Source organism: Rhyacophila brunnea, unplaced genomic scaffold (genome assembly GCF_057557595.1).
Source record: "Rhyacophila brunnea isolate RB1 unplaced genomic scaffold, BYU_Rbru_1.0 scaffold_9, whole genome shotgun sequence".
NCBI lineage: Eukaryota > Metazoa > Arthropoda > Insecta > Trichoptera > Rhyacophilidae > Rhyacophila > Rhyacophila brunnea.
In genome coordinates, this window is record NW_028233361.1 from 35,281,285 (window position 1) to 35,307,288 (window position 26,004).

Consider the following 26,004-nt stretch of genomic DNA (forward strand, 5'->3'; position numbering starts at 1 on the left):
AATTTTCGTCTGCTTTATGTATACCGAGAGATTTTAAATTCAGTACCTACACATAATATGCTGGTGAGGTGGCAAAACATTGTATTAAAATTTCTGAGCGGTCCGGTTATCCAAAAAATGGCCTTAATGATTATATTATGGGTGGTTGGGCTATCAAATGTGGTCATGGGGGGGGGACTACCGGTAAACCGTCGATATAAATAGTATCTAATGCCGGGGCCACACCGGCAACAAGTCGCGCGACAACTCGTTAAATTTTACGATAATTATCATAATTGCTTAAGAAATTTTACGATAATTATCATGCTTATCGTAAAATTTAACGAGTTGTCGCGCGACTTGTTTTCGGTGTGGCCGCACTTTAATATTCAGTCAGATTTTAGACGTAATACTAAAGAACAAGGTGTAACAAAAGGGAAAAAGTACTTTCAAAGTTATTACAATTCTGAAACCAAACCATGGTATACCAATAAAATGGTAAATAGGGAAACAATCGTCACAATCAATCGCTGCAGAGCGGACCATTATAATCTTGCCTCATCCCTGGCTCGCTTGGGTATAATAAATGACCCTGGGTGCCGGTGCGGAAGTGAGACTGAAGATGTTAACCACGTAGTTTGGCAATGTTCTCTGTATGACACCCAGAGACAGCGGCTTCTTAAAACAAAAGTACCAATTGCGACTGGATCTCACGATATTTTTAGCTCGGCCGAATATCAAGGCGTTCCAGTGTGTCCAAATGTTTCTGAGTGAGTGTGGCCTACAAGTTTAATCTGCTAATAATATGTATTAATAGTGTATGTTAAAAAGTAAAGCTAAATAAGACTCAATTGAGACTTCGGACTTAATAAAAAAAAACTTACGTTGTATTTGAATCACATAGTGTAGACAAGACAAGGTAGAGTGAAGATTAATGTATACAAAGATTTACTTGCTTATTACTTACTAGATACAGTCAATATTGAGACAGATAACAAATAGATCTTAGATATGCACAGGTGTAACGATTACTTTAGTGTTACAAATGGAATTTGTGTGCTAATAATAATTTTGAATATGCAATATTATTTCAAATCGATGCCGGTAAGTATCTACATCCGACGCTGCAGAACGGCGGAAAAGGCGTCACGCGTAGTAGACGATGCCGTCGCGACGTCCGTTGGCACCTCTAACGACAGCGTCGAAGGAAGGCGTCCCATAGCGACACATTAAATTCAACGGAATCGTTAATTCGTTATTATTTCATCGATGAAACAGCTGACGTTGTACTATTTTCAGAAGAAACTATAGTACCTATTTAATTTGCGTAGGATTTATTTGGTTAATGGCGGTTTGTATATGTGCGGGTTAAGGCGTAAAGGTGTTGACGTCTTGTTAAATGCATCAGTTGACGACGATAAAATAATAATGATATTTGAAATGAAATCGTGAGTTATACTGAGTCATTATTTTTACATTATGGACGATGTTAAGAGTGGGTAAGTCAAAAGAACGTATTTCTCACGAAAGAAGTTAAACTAAAAACATCCAAAATTTCGTAATTTAAGATATTATATACCAGATAAAACAGTAGTAAATAATGAAAGTATTGTACTTATGGGTATTATTCTTTTCTTATTACTGTGTACAGTTCGACAGGTATCTTTTGTACCCGTATATTATGTTATCTCAAATTCTAATTGTGAGATGCTGTAGCTAGATAGATAGATGTAAGATATAGTATATTTGATATTTGATATTATACATACGGTATCTTATGAACATAGGTTAAATTTCGTTATCAATCGATAAAATGGCTTCCAAAGATACAGTATATCCGGTGTTCTTTAAATTAAATTAAAACGAATTAGAGACCATTTTGATATCGTTTCAACATATTTTAGCATAATAAGGAAATAATAAAAAGTTGAATTTACTATTCACCGCGAGAGATAGGTATATTAAAAAAATAAACTTATGAAATACATTCAAATTCTAATTGATAATATTTTTGTATGGAATATTTACAGTGAACCTTATTCACAGCAGTGATTTTCGCGATGACGCCGCAATCGATTCATAATAACATTAAAAGGGGGCCTCAAAACAGTCTAAATCAGTCATACAATTACGAAATTATAATAAAATCTTAAAAATATGAGTGTTACCTACCTAGGTACAAAATATTAGGTACCTACCAAAAGTATAACAAAATCACTAAAACAGATAGGTAGGTAGGTACTTTTACACAAAACAAACCATTAATATTATTAAGTATATATGTGTCATCACTGCCATCTTCAAAAAACATTAATTTAGTAATTAAGAAATACATAGGTACCTTATATTTTAGTTACTAGGGTTTTTATTTTTGCATCGTGGAATGCTTCTAAATCCGCCACTGTTTAGTAAATAAATAGTAGTCATAATTAAATACAATTTTCATGTTCGTAGATAGACTTATAATTCTTCTTATGGAATACAAACGTAGCTAGTTGTTTTTTGGAAATGGCAATAAATTAATGAAAATGCTGAAAAAAACTTAAGTTTTTTTTAAATAACAATACAGAAGTATACAGTTAGTAACTAACCTGCATAAACGGATCACGGTCATCTTTCTCCACACATCCTTTCAAATTCACAAACTCACAATGTGTATTAAGCAATGTCACTGTGAAACTTTGTAAAGATGATCTTATATGTCCATAGTGATTACAGAAAAATCGTAATTAAACTACGTAGTAACAACATAAGTAACACTGGAGCATAATAATACAAAGAAAACACGTAGGTCAAATGTAATAAATAGCAAAGAAAAACAGTGCATTATATTACCACAAAATCATTTTGAAATGATGCGATATTTCAAACTTAGCTATAACGTAGAGTTTTAAGTAAGTATGTTATTATAGTAGTAGATAATAAATATCACAAACGCATTTAAGTACTAAATCACAATTATATTGAGCAGTGGTATCTCACAAAATAGTAATTTATTCTAACAATTACTTTCACGACATTGAAAGAGGTTTTTGTACTTATCATATATTATCAAGTTGATTATTTTGTGTGAACACTGGTTGCACTCGCGAATATCGATTGAATAATATTATACATGTAACGTTAGTCCGTCTATCGATAAAAATGATGTTTGCGCAAACACTCGCGGCATTATTATGCAGTTACCGTCACCGCGCAGTCGGCGGGTATAGACTGGAGGAGACGCGAGCTCGGAGTCTCGGTGTCCGCCGATGCCTTGTGTGTGTACCTACCTCTGCTTCGCGCCCAATTACGTACATTTCGACATGCATTTTTACGGTGCCGTAATAGTCGCTGAGATCGTGAAGTGCATTATATGCACGGGCCTAGACACGGGACGGGAGGCTCTACGACCGTGGCTCGCGAGTCGCGTAGAGGCGACGTAGAGGCGTTATGAAGCAAATTAATGTTGGCGTAGCGTAGACAGACAATAATTGCTCAATTTGATAAGGGTATGCCGCATTTTCACATGGCGATTTTTGCCGTTCAACTGTATATTGAATGACATTTTGAATTCAATTGATAAATAAGAACCGTTTTCAAAAAAAATGATCAACTTAAAATTAGGTTAAGAGCTCAGTGAAACGGCAAATAATTTTCAACTATAGGTGCGACGAAATTTTCGGACTCGCTAGCAATCGGAGAGCGAAAGTCGAGCTGTGGACACGCCAATTTGTTTTGTGATGGCGACGGGGCAATTAATTCTTAAATCGTGTAAAGATGACTAAAAAACGTTACCCATTTACTTGAAAAAGAAAACATGTTTATGAATATATTATTATTATTACTAATAGAACAATAAACATAACATTAAATGGACGGATGTTGACTTTTTATGACAAATTATGTTTTGTTCGTCACGCGTCGTTTGCACAATCTTCGCGTCGCGTAGTCACGATCGTTTTAGACCGGGCCCCAGCTAAAGTATAATAGCCTTAAGGTTCTTTCTAATTGTGTCAATTCAAAAGTGAATTATCATTCGAGTGAACTGGATATCTAGCAAGTTGCTTAGAGTAACCGAGGTGATAACAGCACACATCGGCGCGTCAAACTTGTATGTTTCAGTTGACGCCATCGATTCAACGTAAATCGATACACAGGAACACGCTTTTCGATTTCTTGTTCAATATTCAGCAGATAGCAAACCACATGAGAACGCGGTATTAGTCAATAAAAACTATTACTGTGATAATTGAACAGAAATTAAGTCACTTACGTTACGAAATAATAATTCAATTAAGTAGTTAAAAGCAAAAGGGCTACCTCCATTCAACAGTCACTATCATCCGTAGTGTTTAAATTAAATAATGTTATTTTTAATTTACACAATAATGGAACTATCTCAGTATAAGTTTATTATACTTACCTAATACAACTTATAATGTAGGTACCCAAACCTCTCTCAAAACTATAATTACTTTAATTCGCATATCTAAATATTATGAAGGTAATGAAGCGTAGCCTTTTTGATTTGAATCTACTCAATTGTGTTATGACTACTTTATTTCACTATACAAATACAGATTAAGCCTTAGCCGGCTCGCACATCACAACTCCCCTTGTGTGCCTGACGGCCATAAATCAAATCTTCCGAGACTGCCGGCGAATGTTGCATGATCGCAACCTCGCACATCTGCCTAGCGCTGCTAGCTCTAACTCTGCCAAACGCGGCGACAGTCTAGAGAGAAATGGCCGATTGTGCAGCTGTGTGCATTCGCGGAGTCGATATTGGCCGGACATCGACATGCAGGCTTTGGCCAACGCAACTCGACGCATGTCGCAGCGTCGCAGTTGCATTGGCCAATCTGCGAAGCTCCATTTGATAACGTTTGTTTCTTGGTTTACGATGACGTCACATCGACGAATTCGTCGTAAGACGCATGCGGCGAGTTTTGATGTGCGAGGCCACTTACATACATTACGACGGCTAGACATTATCACAAATCGCAGGTTTTACGCTCAATGCAGGGACGGTAACACAACTCATTTATCGTAGTTAATCCACATAAATTTAAAAAATGCCAGGATTGATTTCCTTCCTATATGTCTACTATGCCAAAAGTAATATTTTATACCTGGAATGAAAAAAAAATAGTTATATATTAATTTATGATTCACAAAGCTGAGAAAACAGCTAGGGGTGCATAATCATGGAAGCTTTGACAAACGCTGGGCCTAGGCGACTAGACACGTCCGCTGACGTTGTTTATGTGTACATTGCACAATATAACAATATAATAGGTATACAGGCATACACCGGTTCACGAAAGGTGTAAGCGACTTCAACTGGAATAATCCACTTCTATAATATTCATTTAACTCAGCCCACATTACACGGGTAAACAGAATTAAGACGGTACAACACTGAAATAATTACATACACGTGTAACAAATAATTATAATAAAGTATGGTATCTTATTTAGAAGACAATGTACGTATTTAGATTTATACAATGGCGGGCTTAGGAACTTGCGAGGCACCCACGATAAGCATAAAATAATAACACTACGTTGAAATTTTTAACTATCAACGTACTTAAATCTTAATGTATTTTACAACGTTTTTCTTAGCTCGTATTCTTATTTGTCCGGTACGAATCTTGAAATCGATTTTTAACTAACTTCCCGATTAGCTAGACATTTGAAACTTTTAGAATGTATCAGAACACGATGCCAATGCATTTTTTTCAATACTTTTAGCCACCTTTAAGTAGAATTGAATTCATTTTCAGTCAATTCTGTTTTGTATGAAAAGTTATTTCGACACCGTTATTGGTTGCTAGGGATCCGGGGTCCTAGCAACTAAATTATTAATATATACGTGCGTTACTATGGAAATCAGGATTTGGATATGGATGTCAAGTACAATTTTTTTGATCGTTTGAGCTAGTCAAGTCAAGTTTAAATGATTCAGCAGAAAGTTTAAAAACGTTGTAAGTATATAAAAAGTTATTTTTATCTTGTAATTATTTATATCTTATTCTTAAGAAATTATGATAATAATCGTATTATTTAATAAGTATTGTTGTTTTAATTTAATAAAACGCATTGCTGCATGTTGAAAATGTCCCTCTGAGGCGGACGAAACCGGTCCTAATCTATTAATTAAAAGTGGAATAAGTACTACAAAAAAAATGCGTTTTATTAAATTAAAACAACAATACAATGCAGTTCCACCATGAATTGACAGTTAACAAAATAAAAGAAATTTAATAAGGTTGCCAGCAACTTGTTGCCAGCAACTTATTGCCAATGCGGACACGGCTTTAGAATGACGTCATGTTACTAAAGATAATTATTATTAAAAATGACAGTACTGACACATAATAGGTATCTAATATTGGTGCTTTATTTTTTGTGTACAAGTACGTATCTCTTTGAGTGGTTATGTTATAGGCCCTTTTGTTGTTAGTAGAGCGGATTTTGTTTTGACTAATATTTTATAAGTAGAGTATACGTTTTATAATTTTGTACTTTTACTACACTGATACGCCTCTTTCCCTGATTACCTCGCATAATATTAGATCAAATGATATTCACTTGTATTAATATAATATGTGGTAATAAGAAAATAATTAGACAATAAATGTAAAAAAAATATTTTTAGAATGTATTACATCATTTTCATCCTAGAACCGGAGTGCAAAGTTATGTAGCATGTACTCTACTCAATTTGTGAGAAAGGCGCATATTTTAAGACCTTGGTATAATTTAATGATTAAAACTGTTTTAATGCCCCCTTTTTAAATTTTATCACGAATCAATTGTATTTTTAGAAATATTTCCTTTTTCGTCAAAATGGCGATTATTATTGGTATTAACCAACTGAAAATGAATATTTTCACGTTGTTGGTGCAAATTATAAAACTATCTGGAGCATATTAAAGAAAGCTACAAAAATAATTGAAATTCTTGTCTTAGTTTATTATAAAGTGCGTCCATTGCGGATAGACTAAACAAACTGCAATTTCTCAACTCATCTATTTACAAGGCATGTTAGTATTGCTAATAGCTGTTATCTATTATTGGAAAAACTTTCATAGTTCACATGCACCGGCAAACGAAATGGGCCAACAAACTAGCTTATTAATAATAGATACTCTAAAGGAGGCAAATAATGAGAAACGATTTGGAGTCGAAAATTTTGTTTAATAGAATTAATAATGAAAATGACGACTATTTTAAAACTACTTATTTTTTTAACATTTGTATACATATAATACTTATTAAAACTTTTTACCCGGAGCGGAGCAGACCCTGGAGCGGAGCCGGAGCAAGTATTAGGTCCCGGAGCGGAGCAACTCAAAAAAGGGTCCGCTCCAACGCTCTGGTCAAACTCGTACGTTGCAGTAGGACGTATTGAAATTTCCTATACAGGACTTCTACTTCAGGAAAAATGCACTGAATAGGTACTATACTTCCTTATAAAATGACAACAGTCCAATTCAATGAATAAAATAGGTACAAGCGTTAAATATTATCAGAGTCAACGTTTTGCGAATTAATCTTTAGACGTCTTTCAATTGACTAATGTTCCAACTTTCTGTGACTAGATTGTCAGGTGTATAATATTACAAGTGTGCGTATTTTTCCAACAGTGTTGGTTGTTCTGTGTGTGGGAGACTGCACCAAGGTTGCAAATGCAGTTTTTTTTCTGCGTCCAGCTCCTCTCTAATAATTCTAATGTGTTACCTTTCCATTCTCACGGCTCTTTGGCGTCTGGCGAAGACTATGCTCATTTAATATAATTATTGTTTTCAGTTTTTTAAACAGGCTATCAAATTGTGTGATAAAAAAATGGAGGCCATCGCGTTATAGATGTTGTAATAGGTATAAATAAATCCGTTTTAAATATCAAATAAATCATAATATATTTATGTTAGATAAATAACAGCACATGAAGTTTTATGTTCATAGCATTGTAAAAATCAAATCAATAACTTCCACTATGTACCTATCCTTGGACAAAGGTTGTACAATAATTCTGCTACTAAAACAAGGTTCTAAAGCCTTTTTTTTAATGGGGAAAGCTACCGATAATTTGAGTTACCCCATCTCAGTGGCGAAGATTCCATACTAAGGAAAAATAGACTTAAATTACCTACCTAAAGACATTTCAAAAGTAAAACATACAAACAGAGCCACATATCTCTAAGTATTATAACTTAATTGAGTTTATGATTCACATAGTTAACTGTATTTGAGTCTATAGAATCTTCTACTAACACCCGCAAACAGAGTCTTGTGATAATCCAAAGTTTTTATGTATGTAGTTTGACACGATTTGTCCTTAAGATTTTTGTTTTGTCTCGTTCACTATTTATGCAACGAGTCATGCCTCTAACTACTACTGACGTCTTTATTTATATTATATATAATATATTCTAGCAGTCTATTAGATAAGAAGCTCAACTAATGAGGTCGTAAATTTTTTAACGCCAGTGAGGTTCCTATTAGGCATCACTCTGTTTAGTGCAATATCTATTTTAGTGCATGTTTCTAGCTATAAAAATTATATACTTATTCTAAAAAAGTAAAATACTGAAGATGAAACAAAATCCAAATTCAAGTCCCGTAAATACGATTGTATTATGACCTTTTTTCAGTTACCTACGACAGCCTACTATATATTTCATTCAGCTACAGCAATGATACTCAACCTTTTTTTTCTTCGGGCGAAATACATAGGTATATTTGTAAAGTAACGCGGGCCGCATCACTTACTGGTGTGACGAAAAAAATCATGAAACCCCCCCTTTTTTACAAAACATTGAGATTTTAAAAATTATGCGTGTTTTTTAAATTAATCGTGTGCAATAGCAAGACTCTTATACCAGATCTGATGTGGACCATAATGACAATCCTCTTCGGGTGTCACTATCTGTGCGTCAAAGTCGAAACGAATCTCAAGATATACGAAATTCCTGGTAATAAATGTGTTTCGGGCCGCACATAAAAGCTTAAAGGGCCGCATGTGGCCCGCGGGCTGCAGGTTGAGTATCGCTGAGCTACAGTGTATGCACGTCCGTCTTCCATGACGCTATAAACGTGCCTGAGTGAAAAGATTTTAGTGTCTCATTTCCCTGTCCCGGAACGAAGACAAGAGCCAGTATGTCGCTGTTTTAGAAACTTGTCCAAATAATTCTCAATAATAATTAAACACATGAATGTCGCGTTCTAAAACCAAAATATCTGGAGAAAAAGAGTAGATGAAGCCATAAATAGAATTAAGCCGTAGCAGCATAAAAAATACTTTCAAATACGTCAAAGATTATTTTTATATTGGAAAAAGCTTTCAATGAATTAAAGGTTATATAAAAACAGAAGATATTAATAATTATTGATAATTTGTACGTAGGTAATACTTACATTTAAATAAAGTTAATGCTACGTGCCACGTCGTAGCGGATACGTAGGATAATAATTCCATAGTTTAATAAATGCTAGTATTGATAACATTTGCGAACTACATATCGTCACCTCAATACTACAACCAGATAAATCTGATTTGGTCATTGTTGGGATAATGAAATTTAAACTTAACTTTAATTATTTAAAATAAAAATGGAAAACTGTGCTTATCTAATTGGGAACAATTAAATAATGTTCAATTGCATGAAAAAATGTTGTAGATATATTATTTTATTTATGCACTTATGGTTTTAAAGTTATCTAATATTTTCAAACGCAAAATTAATACAGTTACCATTAACTTCTGACTTAGGTATCTAATTTTATCATTTTGTAGAGAAGGAAATGTAGAATCATATTCAATAGTTAACTCAAAAACTAGTTGTAGTTTTGAGGTGACGATATCATGTGATTATTATTCAATTATTTAGTAAATCTTAATGACTTAAAATAACAAAATGATCGGAGTATCACTAAAGGTAGATTTCACATCTATAAAAGCGTTTGAAAACCATCTAATAATAAATTAGCGTAAATTTCTTGTATATTCAAATATTAATATTTAATAAACTATAATTCAGTAAGCCGGTGGCGAAAAGAATGAATTTTTATTAGTCATACAGTAAAGAGCCAGCTACAGGAGTTCTGTAGTCCTTTGGTCAAATAGCCAGAAGGTAATTTGGAGAGGCTTAAGTAAAAAAAGAAAACAGACAGTTTTCAACACATTTAGGAATACGGACTTCAGAATGCAAAGACCGATGGAAAGATATAATACTTTTGTAAATATACACAATCCTCAAAAGCAAGCATAGCTAGAATGAAGAAGATGAATTTGGCCAGTGTATGATAGTGATACCTACCTACATATATTACACAACTTCTGTAATGAAAAAATCCTTTTTACTGGATGTATAGATTTTCCGAATGATAAATTAAATGGTTGGATTTGAAACTAAACGTAGACAATTAATTTCATATGGCAAGAAAATAATAACGTACCCAATAAATTGTCATAAAATAAACACGTTATTAATAGCTGGAAAGACGATGAATTTATTGAGATGGCATGTCAAGGATGTCCCCATTCTGTTGTTTCGTTTCGAATTATTTACCTATTTGGAGTTGCGAGGAAGCAGATATTGTAAATTTGAACAGGTGCTATTTTTCACGGTTACGCAATAATAAAATAACAAAACGGGCACAAGGAGAAATTATAGAAATGCCAGATGGAAATGGCGTAAAAAACAGTTTGACTCATAAGGCCGCAAATCCACGATGGATCTTTCGTTAATAAAATCGAAATGATTTCAGTAGTTTTAAAGTATACCTACAAGGAAAAAATATTCGAAAAAGAAGCAACTACCTTTAATACACTAATAAACACGTCACTCCACTATATAAGTAAAATGGTTTTAACCACACCAAACTACTACAATTCCTATATAATTTTGTTATTCTATGATTACGTATTACAGGGGATACGATTATTTCTTAGAGGTTGGTAAACGATTATAAAAAACGAAAAAACTGAAAATGTTTCTATTGTTTACATGTCGCACTTAGGCCGATTGCGTATTATTCTATCCTAAGATTTAGTTTATATAAAATATTAATACTACAATTGTGTAGGTATACCTACTTAATTTAAAATCGTTGTCAAAGCATGTGAATTACTGGTTGAAAAAAATATGATTTAAGAATATAACATTTATTATTGAATTATATCTACGTGATTTTGAAAAGGCTCAGAATGTTCTTGCCAGAATCCGTTAACTTGAATGTGGATTCGATTCACATTCGGTCTAAGACTTTTTCAAGGATATTTTGTAAAATATAAAATATCTCCAGGGCTATTTAAACATATATTGTAGTTATACAATTTCTTATGAAAAAGCTTTTAAATCAACATGCTGGTATTTTGTATATTAAAAAATTCACTTTTAGTTGTATGCCTTATATTTTATTAGTTCTAATACATTCTAATGCAATGTTTTTCCTTGTGAAAATAATGTTCATTATTAGGTTTTATTTAAATATTTTTTTTTTTTTTTTAAATAATTACAAGATAAAAAGAACTTTTTATATAGTACAAAGTTTTTAAATTTTCTGTTGAATTATGCTCAATATGCTCAAACTTATACTTGATATGAAGTAAATAAAAAACTAACAAATATATAATACTGAAATGTCATTTTGACATTTTATTTTGATTTCCATAGTAACGCACGTATATATTAATAATTTAGTTGCTAGGACCACCCCATTAGCAACCAATAATAGTCTTTTACTTTTTACGGATTTTTCTTAAATAGCTTTCCATACAAAACAGAATTAACTGAAAATTAATTCAATTCTGCTTAAAGATGGCTAACAATATTAAAAGAATGCATCGGCATCGTGTTCTGATATATTCTAAAAGTTTCAAACGTCTAGCTAGTCGGGAAGTCAGTTAAAAATCGATTGCAAGATTTTTAATGGACATACAACCACCGGACAAACAAGAATACGAGCTAATAAAAACGTCATAAAATATAATTTTTTAGACAATTTTTAATTTTGAGGAAATATCTGCTATATTTTTTTTGGATGCCAGTTGGCAACACTGATTAGAATGGCATTGTAAAAATATATAAACTAATGATGCATGCAATATAACGTAATATGCATTCAGAGCGAACATCTAAGCATTGACAGCACATCGTTAGGAACAAGGTCGCCGCAATATGCAATACTAGGTACTTGATGAAGCCAACTAGGCGAGCCGAGTCTAGACGAAACGTTCAATTGTTTTATTGGCTAATTTATGTTTTTCGGCAACACCGTTTCAGTTGGCATACGAAACTATTATTTGCAGAAGGCGACTTGCCCCCTCAGTAGGTGCCACATATCAGTGATGTCATCGCAATGCAGGTATTGTTTTATCACCATAGTCACTGCTGCAAAGTGAAATAGTGACATAACATCATCAACATTTGCCAGGTTTCTAATATTATGAAATACTTATTTCCTTCCGAATTTGTTTTATGAAAGCAAACATTTTATTGAGAGAAAGAGGTCTAGGAAAAGAGGCGTTTGAATAACACGGGAGTGTCAATATTTAATATGTATGCTGAATGAATAAACTGCAGAAAATTAAAATACCAATGTAGGTACACAAATAATATGTATTTGAATATAAAACTATCAATTTGAAGAACTACTCGTTACGGTAGTAGAATCCCTTAGTGCAAGAACGTAGTGATCGCGCGGGGGCGGCGCGGCGGCGTCTTGCAAAACTCAAACGTATAACCGTGTGTAAAATGTTCGTAGACAGTGTCTTTTTTGGGGCATAATACACACGGTTATACGTTTGAGTTTCGCAAGACGCCGCCGCGCCCGACAAATGACTACAGCCGAGCACTTACAGTGAAACGGCAAATAATTGTCCCACGTAAATGAACTACGCATTATGGACGTGCAATAGTGTGTATTGCAATCTTTAATACACCAATATTAAATGACCGTCAGTGTATAAACCGAGAGCAGTTGTCAGTATTCCACGTATGACGTATTATTGACACGTATTTAAGTTTATCCCGTATTCTTCAACATTCGAGATCGGTTGCCTGCTTCTCTACACCCGTTAGATATTTCAGTTCGCATTATTTCTGAGATCCCAGATCATCTCCTTTCTTCACATTCAGTTCTAGATTTAGGCACAAATAGATTTTGAAACCACATTGTAAAAATAGATAAAGCACTTCAGTGAAACGGCAAATAATTTTCAACAGTAGGTGCGACGAAATTTTTCACTAGTCGCAAGTCGGAGACGGACAGAGAGGTGTCCGCACGTCGATTTGTTTTTGTCATTACGTCAGATGAAAATATTCTTAAATCGTGTAAAGATGACTAAAAAACTTTACGTATGTACTTAAAAAAGAAAACATGTCAATGAATATATGTACTATTATTATCAGTAATATAACAATAAACATAACATTAAATGGACGCACGTTGGGTATTTATGACAAATTATATTTCGTTCGGCACGCGTCATTTGCACAATCCGCGCATCGCCTAGCCACGATGCCTCAATTGAAGTATAGCCTTAAATTAGAACATAAAAACCTTAGAACTGTATTTGACCGTAATATGTTCCACACTGTTCACTTTGATTTTTCATCCGATAGGAGTAAAAATTACAACAGGTTATATTTCATTCATTGTTAGGTAATACCAGATGATCACTTTCGATACTGTTATGTGTAGGTATTTTGTACACGTGCATTGTAGAAATAGTATACTTATTATTTATTTATTCTCCAAAAATGTGAACAATTCTATGATGATAATGACTTTTGTTAGTAATACCCAGGGAACTCAGAAATAATGGGAACTGAAATACATAACGGGTAAGGCGATAGCAGGTAGCCATACCTCAGTTGAGACACGGTCTAAAAAGATCGTTGCTAGGCGATGCGCGGATTGCGGGTCGTGGGTGCAAATGAGGCATGTCAAACCAAATATAATTTGTCTTATAAATCCAACATGTGTCCATTTAATGTTCTGTTTATTGTTTTATCAGTAACAATAATAATATATTCATTGACATGTTTTCTTTTTAAAGTAAATGGGTAACGTTTTAAGTCATCTTTACACGATTTAAGAATTATTACGGCCGTCGCCATCGCGAAGCAAAATGACGTGTTTCCAGCTCTAAATTCTCTCTCCGAATGGGAGCGAGTGCAAAATTTCGTCGCGCCTATGGTTGAAAATTATTTGCCATTTCACCAATGACATATTATGTGACATACAATGTCATTGCATTTCACTGATGAATCACCTTAACCGACTCGAGTAAGGAAGAATCCGGGTTAAACTTACACACGTGTCAATAATACGTTTTACGTCGAATACTGAAAACTGCTCTCGGTTTATGCATTTACGCTCATTTAATGTTGGTGTATTACACACACCATTGCACGTGCATAATGCGTGCTTCATTTTCGTACGACACTCACACATTCAAAATCCTGCTTCACCATGCGGCGTATTGAATATGGCCTAACGGTATTCTATTTATCATCTGTTTTGTGGTAATACCATATAAAAAAGATCACAATTATAAAGAACGAAAAAAATGCACTACTCGTAGTTAAATTACTATTATAGTGGGTATACAACGAACATTAGATAATTATAACAAAAATGGAATTTATGAAATTGTCTATTTTGGGCTATAAAATGAATCCAACATAAAAAAGTCAACCTCAAAAAGTACTTAAATATTAAGTAAATAAAATAACCTCGAAGTACCTACTTACTTCATATGATAATTGATTTCAGGAAGAAAGAATAAGTGTTATGCTTTTTAATGTAATTGTTAGTCTACGCTGAAATAAAACTCACTTCAAGTGGGAGTAACATCGGGAAAGGGAGAGAATAGCATATTATTGCTGATAAAATCTTGAACACAAATACATCAAATTATATGGTAAGTGGTTGATAGTAAATATTGACAATTTTTAATTTCCTTAATCATAATATCTTTGATATTAATACTTTCGACCGAAGGTACTTGATGGAATTTGAATTTAAATTCTAATGGATTCAAGCTCTGTACTATTCCATTTAAGTCGTTTTTTGCGACCCGGGTTTCGCCTGTCGGCATCTTCAGGCGTCGTGTACACTCACCAAAGGCAAACACACACTGACAACGAACACCCTTAATTCTACCTTATGTGTTTGATAGCCGAAGATGCCGAAAGGCGAAACCCGGGTCGCAAAAAACGACTTAAATGGAATAGTACAGAGCTTGAATCCATTAGAATTTATAATATCTTTGATATCATTGAGACAAATAACTGAAATAAATTAGTCTGATGGCCATCTAAATTCTACAGAAGTTAATCGGGTCTGAGTTTATGATTTATGATTGCATTCGTACTGAATAAAAATGGACGCACAGGTAGAAAATTTCTGCAAACTATGATAAATACCTCAGAAATATTAATCTTAAGCGACCCGCAGGTTGAGAATACCCACGGCACGTGTAAGCGAAGTAAACAATCGCTAATCAAACTGTAACGGACATCCATTATCATAAATTATTATCGGTTGTTTGACAACGAAAATGTGCTAATAAAATGTGCACTGAGCTAACAATACAATATACATTTGAGTACTCAGTGCAATTTAATACTTATTGTATACTTAGAATATAATATAATATATATATGTTTTAATTCATAATATTATGTACTTTTGGTTATGTTACGTTGTTTTCATGTAACCAACAGTAGGTACATCTACATTCTATATACATATTTATTTTTATTTCACCACGAATGCAATAATAACAATAACACATTGTTGGTATTTTTATAAGGAGTGAACAATGTTCACTGAACATAATAAAGCATACACTTTTGAAAAATGTGTAGGTACCTACTTCACATAGTAATTAATATGATAAGTATTTTGCACATTCGATCACATTTCACACGCGCGTAAGGGAGGTAATGACAAAAATAAGTTATTTATGGGGTTAGGCTAGAATGTCTTCGTCTGCGTCCCAAAAAGCGTCAATGAGTTATCCTGTGATAAAGGAAGGATTATTTATATATATATATATATATTTTTTACCATGTCCGATCCTAATAGGATCATATGGGCCCTCCACAGAGTAGAGGTTTGTATTAACAGATTTTGTTTTTACGAGAAATGGATGTCAGCCACTTGCTCAACCTATTAGGTCCATACCCTGACTCATACACAAAATTGAAAAACAATATGAGTACGTTACCAGACCCAGGATTCGAACCTGAGACCCACGGCGTGATAGTCCAACGCTTATGCCGCGCGGCCACCGATATATGTAAGAAATAAGTTGTAATTTTGTTACTTACAGATGTAATATTAAATCAATTCACACGGCAATTTGATGCAATTGATTTAGGTATAGGTACTATGTTTAAAATAAGAAAATTCTCATGATTATTTTTGATGAGTCAAGGTAAACGTTATATAGCCGTTTAAAAATTTAGTCGTCACCATAGGTCAATACTCATTTGGTATCATATTCTAATTAAAGAGTCTTCTACTCATTATACTCCGGGTCAAGCCATTGTAAGCTGATACACCCACTGTCCGAGCGTCCTACGAAAATGAACCACACATTATAGACGTGCATTATAGTGTGTTGCAATCTTCAAATATGCCAATATTGAATGAGCGTCAGTGCATAAACCGAGAGCAGTTGCCAGAACGAAGGACAACGGTATTCTTGACACGTGTTTAAGTTTATCCCATATTCTTCCACACTCGAGTTCGGTTGTCTGTTACTCCACACCCGTTTGGTATTTCAGCTCCCATTATTCAGTTCCCTGTGTATGCCTTAATAAGTTCACCTTTTGCCAGATAAATTTGTCTCTTTAGATATTACAATATGTACCTAATCGTAACATGTAATACCATATTCCAATATTAGACATTGGTTTGCCATAGGCCATCTATAGCTTGGCCGCGACACTCAACTTAGTTTCAATGGTGGTGCTAGTTATTTGTTCGCAGTATACGAAGATTTTCGATTGCATGTTTCTTCTATTTATATTAATTAACATAGCACCATATTTTGTTTTAATATGAAACAATCATTATTTACTACACACATTCAAAAACCAATAACCATTACCACCTTGGGTTGACTGCAAGCAGTGAAGCCAACCGTACTATAATTATAGTACAATACTGTAATTTTATTTCTGCGAAAAATGTTCCTATACTATATATTTTTCAGAAATACTATATTTTTTACGCCTTTGTACTATAATCAGCATACAAAAAGATGGCAACACTGGCTGCAAGTTTGCGTTCGCATTTATCCATATAAATGTACATGGATGCGGTCAATCTACGATATTTTGCCTAAGACCAGTAGCAATCTCGGGACCAGTCTGGCAGTCATTATAAACTCAATAACGCACGGAATCGCCGAAAAATTCGATGAGTTGCCGCCACCGTCGGCCGTAAACCTGTCAGATATAAATTCTGCAATTGACATAAATGTCTTTCCCATCCATCCGAACGTGCCGTGTCCTGTCTTGTCTTGTCTCAGCGTATCGACGTCAGTTGTAATTTCGCGAGCCGACAGTTTACCACCCCCAGTGGGTCTATTCTATACTTATCGAACACTAAAGTAATAAATAGTATCAAACTTAGGGTAGGTTTGTATCAAAATATTAGCACTTATTGTAACAATTACACGAAGCCGGTTTTTATTGTTGCAATAAGTGCTATATTTTAACAGCACCTATCTTGCTGCTGTTAAAATATCGCACTTATTGCAACAATAAAAACCGGCTTCGTGTAATTGTTACAATAAGTGCTAATATTTTGATACAAACCTACCCTAAGTTTGATACTATTTATCAATTTAGTGTTCGATAAGTATAGAATAGACCCACAGGTACAGGTAGGTAGAGTATATCTTTCATAACTTTGCACTCCGACTCTAGGATGAAAATGATGTGATATATTCTAAAAATATTTTTTTTACATAAGTATCTAAGTATCTATATTTTATATTTATTTAATTATTTATTTATTACTAGGTAGGTACATATATTAATACAAGTGAATGTCATTTGATCTAATTTTATGTGAGGTAATCAGGCATAGAGGCATATCAGTGTACTTAGTAAAAAGTGCAAATTATAAAACGTAAGTATACTCAATGTGTAGGTATCGTAAAAAACACAAACAGCGCGCATTATATTAAGTTTTACTATATCGTTAAACAACAGAAGCGATTTTCTTTGACGCAGATAACGAAATTGATTTGTCAAAATATTTAAAAGGGGGCCTCGAAACAGTTCAAACCAGTCTTATAATTATCATAATTAAACCAAAATCTTCAAAAGGATTCGTACATACTTCTGACAGGTTGAGTATAAAATATTACCCTAAACCTAACACTAATAATATAATCGTGTCATCGCTGCCATATTCAATAATAATTGGATAACTAAGAGTTACAATGTTATTACCACGTTTTTATTAGCTCGTATGCTTGTTTGTCCGGTACAGATTTTTTCTTGTTTGTCCAAGATTTTTAACTAACTTCCCGACTAGCTAGACATTTGAAACTTTTAGCATATATCAGAACACGACGACAATGGATTCTTTTAATACTTTTGGCCATCTTTAAGCAGAATTGAATTCATTTTCAGTTATTTCTGTTTTGTATGTTTCGGAAAAAAAATGTTAAAAGTAATATTTACCACTCATTATTATTGGTTGCTAAGTGGGTCTTAACAACTAAATTATTAATATATACGTGCGTTACTATGGAAATCAATATAAAATGTCATTTCAGTATTCTCTATTTAAGTATTCAGTATTTCTATCAAGTACAATAAAAAGTTTTTATTAATACATAGAATTGTCAAGTTTATATGATTCAAGAGAAAATTTAAAAACGTGGTAAGTATAATATAAAAAGTTCTTTTTATCTTGTAAATATTTTTACTAGGTTCGTTGGTAACACGGTTATGACGGTTTGATTTTTACTAAAACTTTGAAGGCATATGTAGGTTTAATATTATCTCAATATGCATTATTTGAAAAGGTCTTGCAATTAGCGTGTGATATAATTATTAATAATATCAGTTTGAAAGTGAAAACGTTATAATTAATCGATGACAGCGTTTTATTGAAATATCTCTTAAGTCGACGATTATTATTTCTGGGCTAATATTATTATAAAATAAAACACGGACCGATGACCCCTTAGTTCGCAAAGTGCATCGATTGAGCGAATGTGTCAGCGCGCTTTAGACGGGGTCAAAGATAAGATTAAAGACCGTAGCCTGCAGACTAATTTTATTGTATTTACAACAATCTTAGCCAGACATAACACAGTTATGTAGGTACTCGACGATTCTTTTTTATTGAATCTCACCGTTCCAGAAACATAGTAAAATTATAATTTTAAATATAGGAATAAATCTTATAATAATTATTTATAATATTGGCAACCCTATTCCAGTAGCGTAGACTCAGTGGGTGGTAGACTATGCGATGTTATTTTATTTAGAGAAATGATTATTTATGCAATGCTTCACATTGTAACATGCAATATTGAACATATTATAACGTCGGGGTCACCATTTGTAGTATCTATTCAGTCGCCATTTGTAGTTGTTCAACTACCTACTAAGTTTATTTTTTATGTGGATACATAATTGACTGATAGACAGAACTATTTATAGTGGTTATTTATTGTATGCTCTTGTACACTATTACATATTGAGGATGTATATAATATTAATTTAGTTATCTACATTATGTGAATTTAGTATTTCATCCGAGAATAAGATAAATAGAATATGCAAGGAAGGACTAGCTAATTGAAAGGTATTTTCTGTTGATAGAAGTTAATATAGAACTATGGGGCCCTTCTCCAAATAGTAATAGCTTGTTCGACAATACCCAATAGAGAGAATTTCTGCGTAGCATCAAAACTGCAGTACCTGAATATAAGGACAAAAATACAGAATTCCACAGTTCAGTATCCGAGAAAAGTACGGAACGGTGTACGTAGCACTCGTAGCAAAAGAAGTACCACATTTCGTGGTTTAAGAAGCTGTAGCTCCACAAAACTGTTCCGGGTTGCTATAAAGTACTCTCGCCGCCATTCCATGGGGGATGGTAAAAGTCAGGGGCGGCTCTACCTTAAGGGTTCATAGGGACCATCCCCACGTCGTTTTGTCAAAAATACACGTTCGATATTTTTATCACTTTCACAATATACCTACATAATTACTTGATTAAATGAACTATTTAATTTATTTTATCATACTGGGGAGCGAATCGAATGACCCCATGGTGAGTAAAAACGCTCGCTGCATGTCGTTGTTCAAAATTGAAAAAAATATTAATAAATATTAATAAGTATGTATTACATAATAATTAAGTTAATACTTTTAAGCACGCTTTTTAGATGGAATTGAGTGACGACTCAGATAATCATATTATTTATTATGAAAAAATACTCATTTCATCAATAATAACACCATTATTATTATAAGTATCTTAGTAGGTATATAATGTATAATATGAGAAAGTAGGTACATGGGTATGTATATTTTTAATAATTCATGGCTAAACCCCACCACCTAGAAAGTCGTCGAGCCGCCACTGGTAAAAGTAATCTATTAATAAAAATATAGTATTAGGTACATCTCAATCTCCTATATTTTTGGCAGCGGCATCTTTGGAGACGTGGAGGCCCGACGCACTGGCTGATTTTGAGGCCCGCACGATAAAAATAAAATAAAAACGATACATTATAATAAATATCAACGTACCGATGTAGGTATCTATTTCCTAGAATCACATTCTGAAGATAATAAAAAAAATATTAAGTATTTAAGATGACAGCGATGACGCAAATAATAATATCAGCGCTTCATTTTTTCGTGTACATTTACCTACATATATGTTTGAGTTGTTATGTTACAGGCCCTTCTGATGTTAGTTGAACGGATTTTGTTATGTTTTGAACAATATTTTATAGAGGTAGATAAGTACAAAATTTGTGAGAAATGTGTATATTATGTTTAAGATATTATTTGATATCATAATTTTATGACTGATTTGAACTGTTTCGAGGCGCCCTTTTAAATGTTATGACGAATCGATTGCGTCACCTGCGTCAAAGAAAATCGCCGATGATAGGTACTAACTAGTATTTCTCATTTCCCGCCAAAACGGCGATTATTTTTGACATTAAGAGACTGAAAATGATTTTTTTCACGATGCCGGTGCATATTCTAAAACGATCTGGAGCAAGTTAAAGAAAGCTATAAAAATAATTGAAATTCTTGTCTTAGTTTATTATAATGTGCTGTCGATCGCGGATAGACTAAACAAACTGCAAGTTCCCTACTCATCTACAAGGTATGTTAGTATAGCTAATAGCTGTTATCTATTATTGGAAAAACTTTCGTAGTTCACATGCACCGGCAAACGAAATAGGCCAACAAACTGACTTATATTATTAAGATTATGTGATAATATAATATTACTCAATTACAATAGCGAAGGGTAGAGGTAGGCTGTTAAAATCCAGCATAAATAGTGCACATTAAACTTAGTTAGTTATACGTATTTGTTTTTATTGAACTAAGTCTAAAATTTACAGATGGTGTTGGTTAGTTTTTAAAAATCAATCAAACCCTGCCGAAGTCAAACCATAATATTTTTGGTATACTTGGGGCAATACGGCAAAATTGTGCCCACTTTTTCATGCGTATGTATTCGTTTTCGTTGGATAGAGAATAGAGAATACATAATATTACTTACACATATTGTTGGTTCATTTTTTTTTTCCATTAAACCTTGCCTAACCAAACTATAATAAATTCTAATTGATTGAAGCTCTCACACCCCATTAATTAATAATTTTTCTTAGAATTGACGATTTACACGTCTTGAGTGTAGTATTTGTATTGTTTATAAATAATAATGATCTATTATTAGGTTTTGACGACTTAATAATATGCTATCGAGTGTATTGTTATTAATAATATAGGGTTTTTACTAATTAGGTTTTTTACGGACACTTCAACTATTCATAATTTGTTTATTGTGTTTTTGTGACCTTTGACTTGATAGGTAGGTGATGGAGTTTTTACCTGCTTTGTTGTATTGATTTATTATATAAGCTAGAGCAATGATACTCAACCTTTTTTTTCTTCGGGCCAAATAGATATATTTGTAAAGTAACGCGGGCCGCATCACTACTGGTGTGACGAAAAAAATCATGAAACCCCCCCTTTTTTACAAAACATTTTTGAGATTTAAAAAATTACGCGTGTTTTTTTAAATTAATCGTGTGCAATAGCAACACTCTTATACCAGATCTGATGTGGACCATAATGACAATCCTCTTCGGGTGTCACTATCTACGCGTCAAAGTCGAAACGAATCTCAAGATATACGAAATTCCTGATAATAAATGTGTTTCGGGCCGCACATAAAAGCTTAAAGGGCCGCATGTGGCCCGCGGGTCGCAGGTTGAGTATCGCTGAGCTAGAGTAAAGAGTGTTCGTTGTCAGTGTGTGTTTACTTTTGGCGAGTGTACACTGCGCCTGAAGATGCCGAAAGGCGAAACCCGGGTCGCAAAAAACGACTTAAATGGAATAGTACAGAGCTTGAATCCATTAGAATTTAAATTCAAATTCCATCAAGTACCTTCAGTCGATAGTATTAATATTCAAACTTTATGTTATGTATAATTTAATTCCATAAATTAGATATTTTGTAGATAGACGACTGTTTTTTGACTATTATCTATTATGGCTTGGATTTCACAGGGTTGCACTATTTAAGTCGTATCAACAGTCTACTGCTTGCACTGCTTCCTGCTCTTTATGGTTGCGTCTAGTCGTCGTAATGAGCGACATGCCCTAACTGTACATACTTATTATTATACTAATTGAAAGAATGAATAGATCGGTACGTATCGAAGTATTGCAAATGTCCATCCTAGGAATGATGGAACGGGTCGAATAGATGATAAAATTCATTACTTGTTCGTTGTTAGGATGAAAAGCTTCCTGGTTTTAGAACGTCCGTTCTCCGACAGTGGGTAGTTATGATTCACTGCAATGATGGACATATTTTGATTCTACGAAAAACAATTATTGCATCGTCAAATAGTCAAACAAATGAAGAGAGACGTAAAGTAAATGATCCGACAAGAACGAATCTCGCATGGTAATAAAACAGGCAATATTACACGGTGAAATTTGCAATAACACCTGCATCGCATGCAGTGATTTGTGCGTTGCCATAAACATTCTGTGATGTATTCATACATACGTCTTTATCATGTTTGCGTTGTCGGAACGCGAGAATACCGGTTCTAATGCCAGTTTAGCACGCTCTACTTCCTAGTCGGCATTGTATGTAGGTAAAATGCACGTCTACACGGACTGTTACTTACACGATTTCCATTCAGTCATTTCTCCTGTTGAATAGATGTTAGTGCGCAAGTATTAATATTAATCAATTTAAAAATAACATTTGATTATATTTGGCAACACTGTTAATTTTATTGTCTGCGTAAAACATGTTAAAATTCAATTTCGAATATCTATGGAATTCAAATGTATAATTATAATAGTCGCAATTAAACAATTTGTATTGTAGGCATCATACACGATCCGATAGTCTTGTTCCAAATTTAAAATGGGTTAGTGCCTAATTTAGTAGATACAGCTGCCACTAATCTATCTAATGCAGTCATTTCTAAGAGATTAATTTATAGCAAATACACCAAGAGATTTAAAAAAACCTTGCATTAGTCATTAGTGTATTAAGCCTAACGTATCTATACTAACAACACTTTACAATAATTCGTAATTTCATTTACGTAAGTAAAGTTCTGATCAAATTTAGGTGCATGTCGCCCATTATCACGTGACGTCACAGTAAGCTGCCGCTACGGGAAAAAGTGTGTAATGTCGTTTTTATTGGTGTTTAAAATGTTATCAGACTGATGCTCCCATCCCGTAGCACATTTAGAACCTTTAAACGAATATTGTCAGTTAGCAAAATCTGCCGAAATCACCAGAACAACAATGAGGTCACCTCACGATGAAATGCACTGCATCGACACCTGCATGACTATGACTCAATGAACGTTTTTATCATCTTCTAGATGCCCACACTTTTCGACTGTCATTTCAAAATCACGTTTTTTGTTTTTAGCGGTTGGCACTATGTATTTTCTATAAGAATATTGTCTATTTTCTATGATCTGCACTCTGCGGGTTGGGTTCTGTTCAAAATATTATCTATGGATGTAATGTCGTAAGTAATTTTAAAGTACGCACAATAATAATTATAATGATTCAAATTACTAATACGTTATTGTTGGCACTCTTCATCAGTGCCATTCTTCAGTGAATTTACAGAGATGGTGATCGTTCAAAATATTCTGCAAAATAATGAAATCATAGACTAAATTTGTCGCCACGACAGCTTGACAGTAGGCGACATGTAGGCGACATGCACGTCAATTTGATTCGCGCATTAATCTCAAATAATTCTACGTAGGTAAGTGTGTAATCAAAGCAAAACGTCGATAGTAGGTCACCATTTCTATTTTAATTGCAAATAGTTGTCAACACGAAGAATATTACGCTTTCTATAGTTACATACCAAATAAACAATTAGTAGATACTAAAAACGTTCTAAAATTGCAATCAAAGGTTGTATGCAATTAATACAAAACATTCCCTGCAAATAAAACAACTCTCAGTTTCCATAGTCTAAAATATTTGGTTTTTACCACTTATTTCATGATAGACAATAAAAATATGTGCCCGAGAATCTACCTACCTAATTCTAAATTTAAAAAATAATTGGAAATGAGAAAGTGACGATCCAGATCATAACCGCACTAGTCCATTTTTGAAGCCATACAAAATTTACGATTTTTTTATCAACAATATTATTAATTATTATTGCTCTTACCTTGTAACAAAATGATGCAGACAGTGTATGTGGCTTTCTCTACATATTATTATTGATATCAGCGGTCTGCCTTTATAGTAGGAACCTAGGTACATATAAGTTGACCCGAACAAGGAAATAGATAGGTACGATAACTAGTATTTTATATGATAATATATTATTATATCCATACACATGTGACATTATTAAGGTTTTCATATAAACGCGACTCACACACAAAGATAGTAGATAAGCTGTCTCGTTTGCATACCGACGCATTTAACGATAAGGCCTTTGAATATTTCAAGTGTTTGTTTTAATGATAAGATAAGAAATTAATGACAGAATAGATCTAGCATCAACACACACTGTCTGTCTGGCTAGAAATACAAACATTGTCAACTTATATAGGTATCTACTTACGTTTGGATAATCACCAGACTAGACTAGACTGTGTACATATTATCAAATACTGAGCATTTTCTAATCGTTGTGTTCTCCTAGTCACTAGTGTGTCGTTTAGTTTTACCCATAAAGAGCATTTATGAGATATTATGTGCATTGAAAAACTAAATGGACTGGCACAGGTTACACAAAAATATTCAATAATCATTCAATATAAACATAACTCTTTTAAAAAGTAATACGTATGTATTGTCGCTTTCAATGGCCGAGCGGTAAGTAGGTACCAAATGTGTTGGCTGACAAAGATATGTTATTTTGGACCTTTGTGTTTGGACCCAGAGCATGGGCATAATAGGTTGAGCAAGTGGCCAACATACATTTCTCGTTAAAAATCTGCTAACAAACCTCTACGTGAGGCGACCAAGATCCACATTTTAAATAGGTAGGTGTATACATCGATCAATTATTTTATACACATACCTACCTACTGACAAATTTCTAAGTGTGTACAGTATTGTATTTATGTATTTATTCGGTTAAAGATTGTCTTGACCAAAGAAGCCTACGATAAACATAATATGAACGTACCTATCTAACACCAGTAGCAAAACCAGTTTTGATATAAATACATTTGGTTTACTTATTGTGGACGCGTCACTAACTACA

General features: G+C 33.6%; 1 protein-coding gene across 2 annotated transcripts in view; it reads right to left on the reverse strand.

Annotated features, from left to right (window-relative positions):
- The window catches only part of LOC147063552 (uncharacterized), a 105,898-nt gene that overhangs the window by 76,236 nt on the left and 3,658 nt on the right, over positions 1–26,004 (reverse strand). The window contains exon 1 of one of the 2 annotated variants that reach the window (XM_085959566.1): positions 2,571–3,245. The exons of the other annotated variant lie outside the window; for it this stretch is intronic. Coding sequence (XP_085815692.1) covers positions 2,571–2,576 — 6 coding nt within the window. The 5' untranslated portion in view covers positions 2,577–3,245. Of the gene's footprint in view, positions 1–2,570; positions 3,246–26,004 lie in introns of those variants that run through there. 2 annotated transcript variants of the gene reach the window in all.